The 15,657-nt window shown below is 38.5% G+C and overlaps 1 protein-coding gene across 4 annotated transcripts in view; it reads left to right on the top strand.

The window, feature by feature from the left end:
* PAFAH1B1 (platelet activating factor acetylhydrolase 1b regulatory subunit 1) overlaps nt 1-14,941 on the top strand; it is an 82,810-nt gene extending 67,869 nt beyond the window's left edge. For all 4 annotated transcript variants that reach the window (XM_027624882.2, XM_027624883.2, XM_027624885.2 and 1 more), the window contains 5 exons: nt 1,458-1,560; nt 2,495-2,723; nt 5,491-5,592; nt 9,996-10,152; nt 11,019-14,941. In XM_027624882.2, the coding sequence (XP_027480683.1) occupies nt 1,458-1,560; nt 2,495-2,723; nt 5,491-5,592; nt 9,996-10,152; nt 11,019-11,092 (665 nt within the window). In that variant the 3' untranslated portion in view covers nt 11,093-14,941. The remainder of the gene's footprint in view (nt 1-1,457; nt 1,561-2,494; nt 2,724-5,490; nt 5,593-9,995; nt 10,153-11,018) is intronic.
* Nucleotides 14,942-15,657: the final 716 nt, after the last annotated feature.

The raw sequence follows: 15,657 nt of genomic DNA, 5'->3' as shown, positions 1-15,657 counted from the left end.
GTCGCTTAACCAGCTGAGCCACCCAGGCGCCCCATCTGCAAGATAGAGGTAATAATACCTGTCATAGGATTGTTGTGAGGATAAAATGAAATCGTATACATGAATCATCTTGGTTTAGTACATGGCACATAGAAGATGCTCACTAAGGATTTTTGTTGTTTCTTTGAACATGATAAAATTTGAATGTTCGGATTTTACATAAGGAACACATGCTGTGTTGGTAATAAAAGGGGTTTTTATTTTATTTATTTTAAGATTTTATTTATTTATTTGACAGAGAGAGATACAGCGAGAGAGGGAACACAAGCAGGGGGAGTGGGAGAGGGAGAAGCAGGCTTCCCACTGAGCAGGGAGCCCGATGCGGGGCTCGATCCCAGGACCCTGGGATCATGACCTGAGCCGAAGGCAGATGCTCAACGACTGAGCCACCCAGGCGCCCCTAAAAGGGGTTTTTTAAATAGATAATCCAGTGATGTAAGCTATGTGATTAGATAGTATAATTTGAAGGGTGTTTTTTCCCCAAATTAAGTGGGAAACTTACCAGTTAAAGGAATTCTTTCGTAAAAGAATTGAATCCTTTCGTAAAATCTGGTGTTTATGTTTCTTTGAGTAGCCTGTATCTTGTTGTTGTGACTTTAGTGAAGAAGGGGAGTGGGAGATAAGGCTTCCAGTTATGGAATGAGTAAATCAAGGGACTAAAAGGCACAGCATGAGGAATAGAATAGAGTGAACAGTATTGTACTGGTGTATGGTGGCAGATGGCAGCTACACTTGCAGTGAACATAGCATAGTGTATAAACTTGTCGAATCACTGTGTTGTACAACTGGGACTAATGTAACGTGTGTCAACTATACTTAAATTTAAACAATTTTTTAAGAAGGAGTTCTTTCCAACCATTGTATATTCCTTAAATAATGATATTTATGAGGATCCTCTAGGGCATTTTCCACACAGAATAGCTAATTAGGAATGTGAATAATGCATATAGAATAATGCATTTTTACCCCCAAGGACATTTAATTTTCAACCATTATTTTAAATATGGAACCAAATCTCCATTTTTCTTCTTTCTGTTTAGCTTTGTAAATCTTATTTCCAATCTATACTGTATCCTAGAATATAAAACATGGAAATTTTTGTGTTTCTAGTGTTCATATATAAACATTCAGCATATTAATATATTCAAATGCTGATGATACTGATGACTTGTGATGTTAAAACAGTTGTACAGGTTGAAATTTAATCATAAATTGAGCTAGCTACTTAATTCATTATGGATTGTTTTATTAAGTTGCTAATTCCTTAACTCGTGTGTGTAAATCCAAGTTTCTTATCAAATTTATATAAAGCCCAGTATATTTAAAGTTGCTGCGATATTTGAAATCTCATGGTAAACTGAGGTTTAATTGCTCTTGGTGATGTAGCACTTAATATGTTGCTGTGTTATGTGTTTTAGGCCATGACCACAATGTTTCTTCAGTAGCCATCATGCCCAATGGAGATCATATAGTGTCTGCCTCAAGGGATAAAACTATAAAAATGTGGGAAGTGCAAACTGGGTGAGTAGGTTTGGTTGAAAAGGTGTCAGCTAAAGAGATATTAAACAACCAAAATGTGTTCTGAACCAATTATTTTGACTTTAAACCAGAATGATCATGGTGCTGGTTGTGTTATATACTTTAAAACGAGATTTTAATCTCTAAATATGTTTCCCAAAAAGGAACAGGAAAATTATAAAATAACTTCCCTGTCCTTGAGAGCCATTTTCTGTGCAATGGCTTATTTTTTTTTTTTTTAAGATTTTATTTATTTATTTGAGAGAGAGTGCAGAGTGAGAAAGAGAGCGCGTGAGTGCATGGCAGGGGGCAGGGGGAGAGGGAGAAGCAGGCTCCCCACTGAGCAGGGAGCCCTACAATGCAGGGCTCCATCCCAGGATGCTGGGATCATGACCTGAGCCAAAGGCAGATGCTTAACCGGCTGAGCCACCCAGGCGCCCCCAGTGGCTTATTTCTCTGTGGTCTTTTCTGTGGGTTGAAATAAAACGTAAATAACATTTGTGCAGGTATTCCCTTATTAGGCTGAGTTTGGTTGTGCACATGATTGTTATCATAAAACCTTAACCTACTACTAGTTTTACCCAGATTAGTAGAGTGTGCCTTTTTCCCAACAAGGCTATAAATATTTTTGTTAGGTTTATTGTGTGTGTTTAGTTCTGGAAGATTTTATTTCTCTCTATATTTTACCTTCTAGAATGTGTTGATTGGTTAGCTCCTTAATGATACTCCCGTCAGCACATTTTGATTGATGTTTGATTTTCCAGCCTGTCCCCATCTTTTATTAACTGTGAATGTACATTTATTCTGTTGACTTGCATGTGATTACTCTAACTTGGTGCCAGCCTCTTCATTCCAGTGCATAGCTAGTTTTATATTGCTTCTGGGAAGTAGCCCAATAATTGCCATTCACAGTGTAAATTATTACTTACTTCGACAGCTACTGTGTGAAGACATTCACAGGACACAGAGAATGGGTACGTATGGTGCGGCCAAATCAGGACGGCACTCTGATAGCCAGCTGTTCCAATGATCAGACTGTGCGCGTATGGGTCGTAGCAACAAAGGAATGTAAGGCTGAGCTTCGAGAACATGAGCATGTGGTAGAATGTATTTCCTGGGCTCCAGAAAGCTCATATTCTTCCATCTCTGAAGCAACAGGATCTGAGGTATGTGATTTATGTGTCATTGCATGATTTTATTGATGATATCAGAACCTTAGGTAACTTTTCTGATTCTCAGTTTTAGGGCAGTTAACGCATTGACAAATCTGCATCCCAAAATTCTGATCTTGAAACTTTTTACTCTTTTGAACTTGCAGAAGTATTTATATTTTTTAACCAGTGATGATTATTGTCAGCTGACCCTTGACTTGTGGTGAGGATGGTAGATTCTCCTGAAGAGTAAAAGTGGTCATTAAATTTATCAGAAATGTCATTGTTAGTATACCTATGCAAAGTAAAACTTAATGGGAGAAGTTAAAGTTATCTTTTAGAAGAATTGCCTTTAATGAACATAATTATTTTATTAAAAATTTCTGGTGGAATACAATTCAGTCCTTAAATATTTATTTTAAAGAATATTTCATATGGAGTCCTCTTGATACTCTTGATCACTAGAAGCACTGAGTCTGGAGTTTTATTTATTTGGTTGTTTGTTTTAAGTTTTTATTTTAATCACCTGGTGCTCATCACAGGTGCACTCCTTAATGCCCATCACCTATTTCCCCCATCCTCCCACCCTCCTCCCCTCTGGTAACCATCAGTTTGTTCTCTATAGTTAAGAGTCTGTTTTCTTGGTTTGTCTCTTTCTCATTTTTTTTCCCCTTTGCTCGTTTGTTTTGTTTCTTAAATTCCACATGGGAGTGAAATCATATGGTATTTGTCTTTCTCTTACTTTATTATAGTGTTCTGACTTATATTCTGACTTTATTTCATTATACTCTCTAACTCCATCCGTGTTGTTGCAAATGGCAAGATTTCATTTTTTCCCCCATTTTTTAGGGATGAATAATATTCTATTGTATGTGTGTGTATCATGTCTTTAGCCATTCATCAGTTGATGGACACTTCAGTTGCTTCCATGTCTTGGCTATTGTAAATAATGCTGCTATAAATATAAGGGTGCATGCATCCTTTTGAATTAGGGTTTTTTTTAAATTCTTTGGGTAAATACCCAGTCGTACAATTACTGGATCATAGGGTAGTTTTATTTATTTATTTATTTATTTATTTATTTATTTTGAGATTTTATTTATTTATTTGACAGAGAGACACAGCGAGAGAGGGAGAAGCAGGCTATTTGGGCTTTTCTGTGGTTCCATACCAATTTTAGGATTGTTCTGTAAAAAATGCTGTTGGTATTTTGATAGGGATTGCATTAAATGTGTAGATTGCTTTGGGTAGTATAGACATATTACCAACATTTGTTCTTCCAGTCTATGAGCATGGAACGTCTTTCCATTTTTTGTGTTGTCTTCAGTTTCTTTCATCGGTGCTTTATAGTTTTCAGAGTACAGATCTTCCACTTCTTTGATTAGGTTTATTCTTTGGTATCTTATTATTTTTGGTGCCTTTATAAATGGGATTGTTTTCTTAATTTCTCTTTCTTCATTATTGAATGCAACAGATTTCTGTACATTGATTTTGTACAGAAATACAGATTTTGTACATTTGCGACTTTACTGATTTGCTTATCAGTTCTAGCAATTTTTTGGTGGAGTCTTTTGGGTTTTCTAGTCTGGAGTTTTATTATATTTCTTCATGGTTCTTAATTTGTACTTTTCATGATTTTAGTCTTTATGATTAATAACTTAAAAACAAGTTACAGAATATTATTTCTTTGAATAAATTGCATGAGCCAAAATTGACCACATGTCTTTTATATAGTCCTATTGGGGATTTTTGCTTTTGTTAGTTAACATACAGTGCAGTATTGGTTTCTAGAGTATAATTCAGTGATTCATCACTTACATACAACACCCAGTGCTCTTCACAAGTGCCCTCCTTTATACCCATCACCCATCTAGTCCATCCCCCACCCACCTCCCTTCATCAATCCTGTTTGTTCTCTATCACATCAGTCCTATTTGTTCTCTGTCATTGAGTCACTTACAGCTTGTTTCCCTCTATTGTGGATATTTTTAAATTACATTTTAATGAAGGAGGAGAATCTTCCCCCAAAGTCCCCATCCCCCCCCCCCCCCCCCCCCCCCCCCCCCCGCCCCAAAACTGTTTTTCCAAAATGAGGCTTCTATAGTAACTTTAGATTTTGGCTGACTGGTTGCCTTTTCAAATTCTTTTTACTGCCCTCTGGTGGTGGTTACTTACCATGTCATAAATTTGATTCTGGCTGGATTTTATATAGACCTAATTACATAGTTTTAAATTTTTCTTGATTACAGAAGTCTTGAACAGTAAATTTATCATCCCATTAGTATTATTAGAAACTGAATCTTAATCTTAGTGGAGATATTCTGTTTTTATGTTATCTGGGTCCTTCCTGTGTAACAGCCTGCGTATGTCAAAAGACCTATGTATTTCAATAGAGAAAATTATGAAGACTAAGTCCTAGAGATCTAATTGTATAGCATGGTGACTACAGTTAACAATACTGTGTCATATACTTGAAATTTGCTAAGAGGGTAGATCTTAAGTATTCTTACCAGCTTAAAAAAAAATGTATTCTCACTACCTAAAGGGGGGGGTGGGAATGTTTATACAAGGTGATGGCTATATTAATTAACCTGACTATGATGATCATTTTACAATATGTATGTATCTCAGAACATCAGATTGTGTAATAAACATGTACAATATTTGTCCCCCCAAATTGCATTTTTATAAAAATTGGAAATATAGATCATTGCTAAAAGTCATTTAAAGTCCTCACCTAACTTCTTACATGGGAAACTTAATATTTGTATGTTTTTTATAGACTAAAAAAAGTGGCAAGCCTGGGCCATTCTTACTGTCTGGATCCAGAGACAAGACTATTAAGATGTGGGATGTCAGTACTGGCATGTGCCTTATGACCCTAGTAAGTTTGCATAATCTTACTGCTTCTTTTGCGTCTTAACTAGGTTTAAACCTTTTTGGGTTAGATGCCTTGTGATATCTTATTAAATAATCTGAATTTTTGTAGGCTTTAAAAGAACTTCTTGGGCGCCTGGGTGGCTCAGTTGGTTAAGCGACTGCCTTCGGCTCAGGTCATGATCCTGGAGTCCCGGGATCGAGTCCCACATCGGGCTCCCTGCTCAGCAGGGAGTCTGCTTCTCCCTCTGACCCTCTTCCCTCTCGTGCTCTCTATCTCTCAGTCTCTCTCAAATAAATAAATAAAATCTTTAAAAAAAATAAAAATAAAAGAACTTCTTGTAAAGACATTTTTTCTTAAACTTTTTTAATTCCATTGTTAGAGTGATAAGAAAATTATTGCTGTAGAATGTCATGTTTATATAAAGGATCTACAAAGCCAGTTAATGCCAGGAGGGAGATCCTAGCTCACTGTATCTTTAAAAATTATATATCTCCTATGCGAGATAAACAGTATTATTATAGACTTTTTTTTTTTAAGAGAGAGAGCGCGTGTGTGTGCGCGCAAGTTGGGGGAGGGGCAGATGGGGGAGGGAGAAGTAGACTCCCTGCTGAGCAGGAAGCCTGTCATGGGGCTCTATCCCTGGATCCCAAGATCATGATCTGAGCCGAAGGCAGGCACTTAACCAACTGAGCCACCCAGGCGCCCCTAGACTTGTTCATTTTTTAAACTGTTTCTGTATTTCACTGTGTTTAATTTTAATATGAAACCTTTTAACTATTATCTACTTGTTCACATGGTCCACTTTATTTGGTTTATTTTACCATTCTGATGTTAATGTTGTTACCTAGCTTTATGACTTAGAAATGTTATTTCAGGGGCACCTGGGTGGCTCAGTTATTAAGCATTCACCTTTGGCTCAGGTCATGGTCCCAGAGTCTTGGGATCGAGCCCCACATCGGGCTCCCTGCTCAGTGGGAAGCCTGCTTCTCCCTCTCCCACTCCCCCTGCTTGTGTTCCCTCTCTCGCTGTGTCTCTCTCTGTCAAATAAATAAAATCTTTAAAAATAAAACAATGTTACTTCATTTTAGGAGCACCTAGAATTTGGTATTAGGATATATAAATGAGGATTTATATATTAGGATATATAAACGCTTAACTGACTGAGCCACACATGGGTGGCTCAGTCAGTTAAGCGTCTGCCTTCAGCTCAGGTCATGATCCTAGGACAAGTCCCACAGCGGGTTCCCTGCTCAGTGGGGAATCTGTTTCTCCCTCACTCTACATCTTCACCCTGCTCGTGCTTTCTCACAAATAAATAAAATCTTAAAAAAAAAAAAGGATATATAGTACAGCATTGTGGACATTCTTATTTGCCCAAGGAAGTTCTGAGGGAATCTGGGTATTAATTCAGTAGCAGTTTTTTGTAATTTGGCATCCATGTTTGTTTTAGAGATTTCTTTTTTTTTTTTAAGATTTTATTATTTGAGAGAGAGAGAATGAGAGATAGAAAGCGTGAAAAGGAAGAGGGTCAGAGGGAGAAGCAGACTCCCTACTGAGCAGGAAGCCCGATGTGGGACTCGATCCCGGGACTCCAGGATCATGACCTGAGCCGAAGGCAGTCGCTTAACCAACTGAGCCACCCAGGCGCCCCTGTTTTAGAGATTTCTTAACCATACCTTGAAGTGATTGTCTCTCTGTAGGATATGGTAGACACTTCGGAAGTATCATTAAGAATTGGCACTTGGGTGGCTTAGTTGGTTAAGTGTCTGACTCTTGATTTCAACCTAGGTCTTGACCCTCAGGGTCGTGAGTTCAAGCCCCACATTGGGCTCCATGCTAGGCATGGAGCCTACTTTAAAAAAACAAACAAAAAGAAATTGGGCTCCCTGCTCAGCAGGAAGCCTGCTTCTCCCTCTCCCGCTCCCCCTGCTTGTATTCCCTCTCTCGCTGTGTCTCTCTCTGTCAAATAAATGAAATCTTTTAAAAAAATTAAACAGAATAAAAAATAAGATGATCTACACTTAAAATCATAAAGTGTGTATGGGGCACCTGGCTGGCTTAGTCAGTGGTGTGTGGAGGCTCCTGATCTCAGGGTTGTGAGTTTGGGCCCTATGTTGGGTATAGAGAGTCCTCAAAAATAAAATCTTTTAGGGCACCTGGGTGGCTCAGTTGGTTAAGCGACTGCCTTCGGCTCAGGTCATGATCCCGGAGTCCTGGGATCAAGCCCCGCATTGGGCTCCCGGCTCAGCAGGGAGCCTGCTTCTCCCTCTTACTGTCCCCCCTCTCATGCTGTTTCTCTCTCGCTCGCTCTCTAATAAATAAATAAATAAAATCTTAAAAAAAGAAAAGAAAATCTTTTAAAAAAGAAAGAAAAGCATGTGCTCTGCTCTCCTGTAATAACACAGGTCACCTTAATTTCCCCAGAGGTTTCTGGCTCCTATTTTTTCAGCTGAAGGAGGGTACTTTTTACTGCTTTATTTTGGTGTAGCCACGGAAATGTGATTTAACTTTTGTTGAAGCTTCTACGTCTAGTGATTGGTGACTTTTATAGGTCACTATAATAGAACAGGTTTTTTTTTTTAATTCTTAAGATTTTATCTGAGAGAGGGCGCCTGGGTGGCTCAGTTGGTTAAGCAATTGCCTTCGGCTCAGGTCATGATCCTGGAGTCTCGGGATCAAGTCCCACGTCGGGCTTCCTGCTCAGCAGGGAGTCTGCTTCTCCCTCTGACCCTCTTCCCTCTCGTGCTTTCTATCTCTCATTCTCTCTCTCTCTCTCAAATAAATAAATAAAATCTTTAAAAAAAAAAAAAAAGATTTTATCTGAGAGAGAGCGCGCATACACAAGCCAGGGGTGGGAGGGCAGAAGGGAGAGGGAGAAGCAGATTCCCCACTGAGCAGAGAGCCCGATGCAGGGCTCGATCCCAGGACCCTGAGATCATGACCTGAGTCGAAGGCAGACGCTTAACCAGTTGAGCCACCCACGCACCCCTAGAACAAAGTATTTTAAATAAGGGTCAAGGCAAAGGATATGTCACCTTGGTCATCTTTTTTTTTTTTTTTAATTAACTCCCTTTTTTTTTAGTTCTTTTACAAAAGCAATATGGTTATTTACACTGTAGAAAAATTAGAAATATACAGAAAAGCTAAAAGAAAATAAAAATCACCCTTATATCACTCATAATAATACCTACCAAGTATATTTTCTAGTCTAGGGCTGCCCAGTAGAACTTTCTGTGATGATGTTCTATATCTATACTATCCAGTGTTGTGGCTAGTGAGACTGAAGGACTGAATTGCTGATAGTATTGTTTGTTTATTTTTTTTTAAGATTTTTATTTATTTGACAGAGAAAGAGCACAAGTAGGCAGACCTGTGCCCCTCACATGTAGCTTTTTAAATATAAACTAACATTGGGGTGCCTGGGTGGCTCAGGCGGTTGAGCGTCTGCCTTCGGCTCAGGTCGTGATCTCAGGGTCCTGGGATCGAGCCCCGCATCAGGCTCCCTGCTCAGCGGGGAGCCTGCTTCTCCCTCTGCCCCTCACTCCACTCTCATGCTCTCTCTCTCAAATAAATAAAATCTTAAAAAAAAAAAAATCTACATGTGACTAAATGGCTACCCTGTTGGACTGTGCAGTTCTAAGCTGTTTTCATTAATTTCTATGTAGATTAATATGGTGGGGATTTTTATATATAAATGATAATTATATTGTACATATTGCTTTGTAGCAAACCTTTAATTTAGGAGGTATGTGACACTGCTCGTGTTGCTAGATATTTTATTACTGATTACATACAGTGCTTTGATGAACATCTTTGTTAAATAAATCTCTGGGCCATTCTTAATTATTTCTTAGGGTAAATAGCAAGAACTGGAACTGCTGGGTTAGGGGATGTAGATAGATGAGTGGATGGAGGGATACGCAGTAAATACCTGTGTACCCGTCACCTAGAGTCACCAGTTGCCAACATTTTCCTGTGTGTGTGTGTGTGGGGGGGGGTGTGTGTGTACATTTTGCTGAACAATTTGAGAGTTACTTGTAGATACCATGGCAATTTTATCTCCTAAAAATAAAGGTATTCTGTATAACCACAATAGAATAATCATACTCAAGAAACTTACCATTGGGGTGCCTGGCTGGCTCAGTTGGTAGAGCATGTGACTCTTGATCTCAGGGTCATGAGTTCAAGCCCCACATTGGGTATAGAGATTACTTTAAGAAAATGATTTTAGAAAAAAAAGAAATTTGACATTAATACTACATATTCACAATTTCTCCAATTATCCCAATGGCTCTTTTTTGACATTGACATTTTTTATTGCACTTTGAGTAATGACTTACTATTTTTCTAGGTGCTATTTATATACTTTATCCCTTTATTAAGTCAAATACCTTTTTGTTTTTAAGGTGGGTCATGATAACTGGGTACGTGGAGTTCTGTTCCATTCTGGGGGGAAGTTTATTTTGAGTTGTGCTGATGACAAGACCCTACGTGTGTGGGATTACAAGAACAAGCGATGCATGAAGACCCTCAATGCGCATGAACACTTTGTTACCTCCTTGGGTATGTACGAGTAATGAGGTTTTTAAGCAATTAGGTTTTGGAGTGCCAGGCATAAACAGTTTTATGTAATCGTGTGGAATTTTCCAGGTAAGAAATGACTGTGTGCTTTCAGGACAGACTAGAGAAGACAGTTTAAAAACTTTGTGGATTCCTATCATTTGTTTTAAATTCTCCTTTCCTTAACTCTCTCTCTCCATCATCAGCCTTATAATAAAAAAATTACTTTCTCCATGCACAACATTGGTTTTGGAAACTAGGATTGTGAAGAGGATGCTTACTAACCACTCTGATGGGTAATTTTTCTCCCCTACTAGTTTGTAAGTTTCTCAAAGTAAATTTTACTCAGCCTTTTTCTCCTCTGGCAGGTATATACTACCATGTACTGGGAACTCACAGAATCATATTTAAGTTTAATAAATATCCTCAGAATTATCTGGACCTGAATCTAGAATTAAAATAGTGAATACAGTAAAATATAATACACCTAGTGTTTGATGGATCTAATGATAAAAATAAAACTAATGCCGATCTCATAGGATTGTTACAGAAATTAAATATGAATATAAAGCATTTAGTACTAAGCCAGAAACATAGTAATTTAAGTAAGTAGATACATTGAGGCTACCCTTGTTGTTAGATTTGAGTGTTTATTCAGATTTAGTTGGGGTGGGTGTTAATGGGGGAGGGATTTTTATTGAAATGTTAACATAGGACTTAATCATTACATCTCAGCTTCCCTAAACCAGGGATGGGTGTGTGGGTGTATATAGAAAAAAATGAGTATCCCTGGCACTTGGACTTGCTTATTTTGTGGCTTGTTAAAAATTTTATCTGGATTTAAAATAAGCCTTTTCTTTTTCTTTCAGATTTCCATAAGACGGCACCATATGTGGTTACTGGCAGTGTAGATCAAACAGTAAAGGTGTGGGAGTGCCGTTGATTGAGTCTCATTTGGCCCCTCCTCCCATTTTTCCTCTGGATGCACTCTGATGATACCATGGTTACCCCATTGAGCTCTGTTTAAATAAATATTGTCCTTTCATGTAAATTATTCTGGATGTAGATTGAGCTTATTAAATGTTACACACAAAGTATTCATGCATGGTGAATCCAAATTGTATACTGTAAATTTACATACGTTGTCTAGAAGTACATAGGGTTTAAAAACCTGGGCTGGCATTGGTCACACCAGGCCTAAGAAGGCAGAAGTTGAATAAATTGAACTTAGGGCACTAAACTGAATAGTTGACAGTGTCATTTTATGTTGGATTATTAATTCCTGTTTTTCTTTCTGCTCTCTGTTGGTGCCTGACTTGATGGCCTCATTTGGGGAAAAGTGGTGATTATTAGGGCTTTTTCTGAAATGTGTATCTATGTAACATCACTTAAGTGTGCTTAATAAATCTTTAAGGATGTTAGATGATAAGGCTACAATTCAAAATCTTCTGAACCATCTATGTAATTAATGGGGATTACACATTGGAATTTTTGTCATGACACATTTGCCAAATCAATAGGATACATTTGTTTTGGCAGCCTATCAAGCAGAGGCTAGTGGTATATTTATGTAAGAAAATGACTGTAAATCTCAAATAAGAAAAATCTCAGCAGCTAATAGCAAATCATTTATTTCATTTGGGTTTTAATGCTTTGTAAACAGGTTAACAAAACACTGTAATACTCTAAGCTTCTATTTTTCACACTAGACACACTTCTAGTTGTATTCTCCATACTATTAGACTGTATAGTGATGTGACTTCCAAGTAGAATTTAATTCCCATTGAGTGTGTCATGGTACAAATCACTATTTGTTTTGATGTTTTTTAGGGATGTGCAATGTGCATTACATGATGACAGATATTGAAAAGGTTATGTTTGCCCATTTTAAAGAAGTGGGAGAAATAACAGCAGTTTGTTTTTCAACATGAATCTGATACCGATTTGAATTGTATTTAACTTACACGTTAAAAAAAAAAAGACAGGGTTTAATGGAGCATGCATAAAAATGTACTGTGTTTTCACCTTTTGTTTATATATAAATGTTTATATGGGCCTATCTATAAGTGGATAAGTCTGTATATGTATATCACACACATACAACCTCCATGTCTTTGGGTCCTGGGTTTTTGAAGAAGTGCTAAAACATACAAGTAGAATAAATTTTGCTGTGGAATACCATGCTTTAGAACAAGCCCTTTTTGATCCTAATGCTTCTGAAAACTAGGTCTGACTCTGTGGGAATTTTTCCCAGTTAAAAGGAAAATCACACACACACACCCCTCCCCCACAGTTTGGCTGTTCAGCATTTTACACAGCCTGATGTATATTGTGATCCAAAGTTACTACAAGTAGGTTTAAGAGAATTTTTATCTATGACTTTGGAAACAATATTTCATTGCAGATTATTAAATAAATAATTCTATTGCTTAGCTAACCAACAGCTTTTTTTTTTAAGGTCATTTGAAAAGTTAACAAAGAAATAACAAAGTTTAACAAAGAAACTTACTCTGAATTGCATTTTATTCATTTGCATAATATATGGTTTTTTTTAAGTGTCCCTTTTAGTATTTAATGGAAATTTGGTTCCTGAAAAAGACAAAGGGTTAGAGTTAGTATCCTCTAGATACACACACAGAGACTAGGCCTTAATGTTTACTAGAAGCAGCTTTATGTCTAACTTGTGTCTTTTTGTTTGTTTGCTTTGTTTTTAATAATTCCTGAGCGACGTCTCTGGAAGGAAAAGTGTTTTGAGAACTAATGGCTATTTTTGAAGACAAAAATTACAACTTAAGCTAATTCCTTAAATACAGTAGAATAACTTTCAGGACAATATTGCCTCACAACCCTGCTCACACTCAGAAGTCTTATTTTGTTTCCCTTTAGCTGTTCTGACTGGAGTTTTCTACAAAAGCTATGGAAGATACCTTTGTTCTCGTTTGCTGCTATTTCCTGTCCTATTTTAAGAAATATAAATACATAGAAATGGTGCATCTTAACATTTGTACATGTATAAATGTCTTGTATTTTAATTCATTTTTAGCATGTAGCAACACAAATTGTTTAAGGGTAAGCCACAACATCTAGAAATCACTCATAGATATGAACAATAAAGGAAAAAATGGTACCAATGTAGGAGGAAACAAAGCTAACAAAGCTGCTGTCCGCTGGGTTTTCCCCCCTGCAGGATACAGTGACTTCGTTGACAAAGGAGGAGAAACAATATTACTCTGTAAACAAAGTTATCCTTACTTGGGAGACTGCCACAGCCTGCTGCTTAGATGAGCTACCAGACATCCTCCGTTTAAGAAGCAGCAAACACTGAATCTCAGGGATGGTCCTCAACTGGATCCAAATGTAACGAGCCCTGTTTGAATAATGAAGGGGGTGGGGGAGAGCGATCCATCCACAGTCCGGAGTCGGAGGTGCGCGGTTTCCTGCACTGTTGTTTGACACTGCCCTGTTGATGCCCTTTCTTCCTGTTGCCTCCGTTTTCTCTGTCTGCTGTCTGACCCTGTGCCTTGCCTGGGATAAGTACAATGATGAGGTTACTGGTTTGGATTGTAAGTGGAGGAATTTATGAATTGGTTTAGAGGTTCACTGCTGCTTTGTCACTTTCTCAATCAAATTGGCCACTTATTTAAGAAATAAAAAGCTGGTAGAATTGCATCCTCAGATGATTATTTGACTTTGTGTGTGTGAAAACAGACATTCCAGTGCCACCCTTAATAATGTGCCCAAGGAGTCCTAGCTGCACTCTTGAACGTGCAAGCCACGGAAACTGTGGTGTAGACATTGCTTGGAGAATAGTTGCTTTTTGACATGGCATCTTGCACTTTAGGAGACTAAGATCGTCCTGTTTTGTCTATGTGTGGTGTGACCAATGGTGTGCCCAGAGCACTGCTCTAAAAATCACTAGTGTTAGCAAGTCGTCCAGGCTGTGGAGCGCTCGCTGTAGTCTTTGGAAGCTTTGGCTCTAGATCACCAAGCCCAGTCTCCTTACTGTCAGTGCCCTGCTCTCCTGTTTGCCTCTTCCTGTTTCTGTGTGAACTTCCAGGTCAAATCACTCATTAAATAGTTTTCTTTTAAACTTATTTAAAGAAAAACTATTTAAAAGTAAAGGATATTTTGTTTTGTTGACAGTGGTGGCTTGATAATCCTTAAGCAACTGAAATTAAAATTGTTGAAGGAAAAGGCACTTAAAATGGTTACTCTTTCTGTCCAGCTGTATATAAGTCCAATGTGTTAATTAATCTAGATGATGCAAAGAAGAATCTCCTGGTAGAGAAGCGACATGTACAAAATCGGTGAAAAAGGTTTTGGGTTTTTGTTTTTTGTTTTGTTTTCTGTAGGGTGGGGGGAGGGCAAGCTGGATTTACAAGTCACGACTGGACTGAACTGGCCTTTTTATCTTTCCACTATATCATGTAAGTAGCTGCTTTCTTGTCCTGCCTATCCTGCAGGCATCCCTAAAGCTCACTCTGAAGATGATAGAAACAAACACAAAATCTTCAGGTTAGATGTTGATCCTGACACTGACATGAAGGCAAGCATTGATTTCATATGAATGTTGCAGAAGTGGTGGTGATTGGAGAAAACAGTAAGAGTTAACAAGTTATTGACACAATTTAAAAAAAAAATCAGTAAAGGAATGTATATAATATTGCTCTTGTGTTTTACAGTAAGATTTGTTGCTCTCAGACTGTGTAAAACAAAATTTATTCATGTTTTCTGCATATTAAAAAATCCTATTGTACCAATTGGTAAACTATTAAATGCCTATAAAACTAGATGTGATTTTGTGTGTGTGTGTGTGTGTGTTGTGTGTGTGTCCTTGTGCAGAGATTTAAAGCCGAGTCCTAATAGGAGATGGGACTGTGTTCAACACCAGCCATAGAGTAAGATGCAGATTGGTAGCAGGGCCTCGATGGTGGGCTTTTCTCGAGGGCCGTGCTGGCACTGCCTTCGCTGTCCGCTTCCTTCACCTTATTAGGAGGTCAGGATCTAGGAGCGATGGCTGCAGGGGCCCTTGGCGATGGTGGTGGGTGGGCTTGCACCGCCCTCCTCTCCAGCAGCCTTTTTCAACAGTTGACTCGTCGGCCCAGGCACTGGAGAGCTGAGGCCAGAAAAAAACCTATTGTAAACACTACCCCCCCCCCACCCCCACACACCCCAACAAAGACTTGGCCCTCTTGTGGTGGTCAGGGCCTAGACAGAAGGATCGTGGTCCCCTTTCATTCTTCTAATGAATGAGCCTCCTGTTTTGTCCGGTGGTCTTGGATTCTTGAAGATTCTTAAAACTGTTTTAAATTTTGGTCGAAAGGTACCCAAATCGCCTTCACTCTTGCCCCAGAAACCCCATGGCTTTCCCTCTGCTTTACACATGTTGGCTATGTCCTACCTCCCATGCCTCCTACTGCCCAGCTGGGGCCTGTGGTGTCCAGGGCACCCAGGAAGTCTCCAGCGTTTCTCATGGATAAAGAACAAGTTGGATGATGTGGTGTCTCT

This window comes from Zalophus californianus, chromosome 16, assembly GCF_009762305.2.
Source record: "Zalophus californianus isolate mZalCal1 chromosome 16, mZalCal1.pri.v2, whole genome shotgun sequence".
Taxonomy (NCBI): Eukaryota; Metazoa; Chordata; class Mammalia; order Carnivora; family Otariidae; genus Zalophus; species Zalophus californianus.
This window is presented reverse-complemented; position numbering and strand designations above follow the sequence as displayed.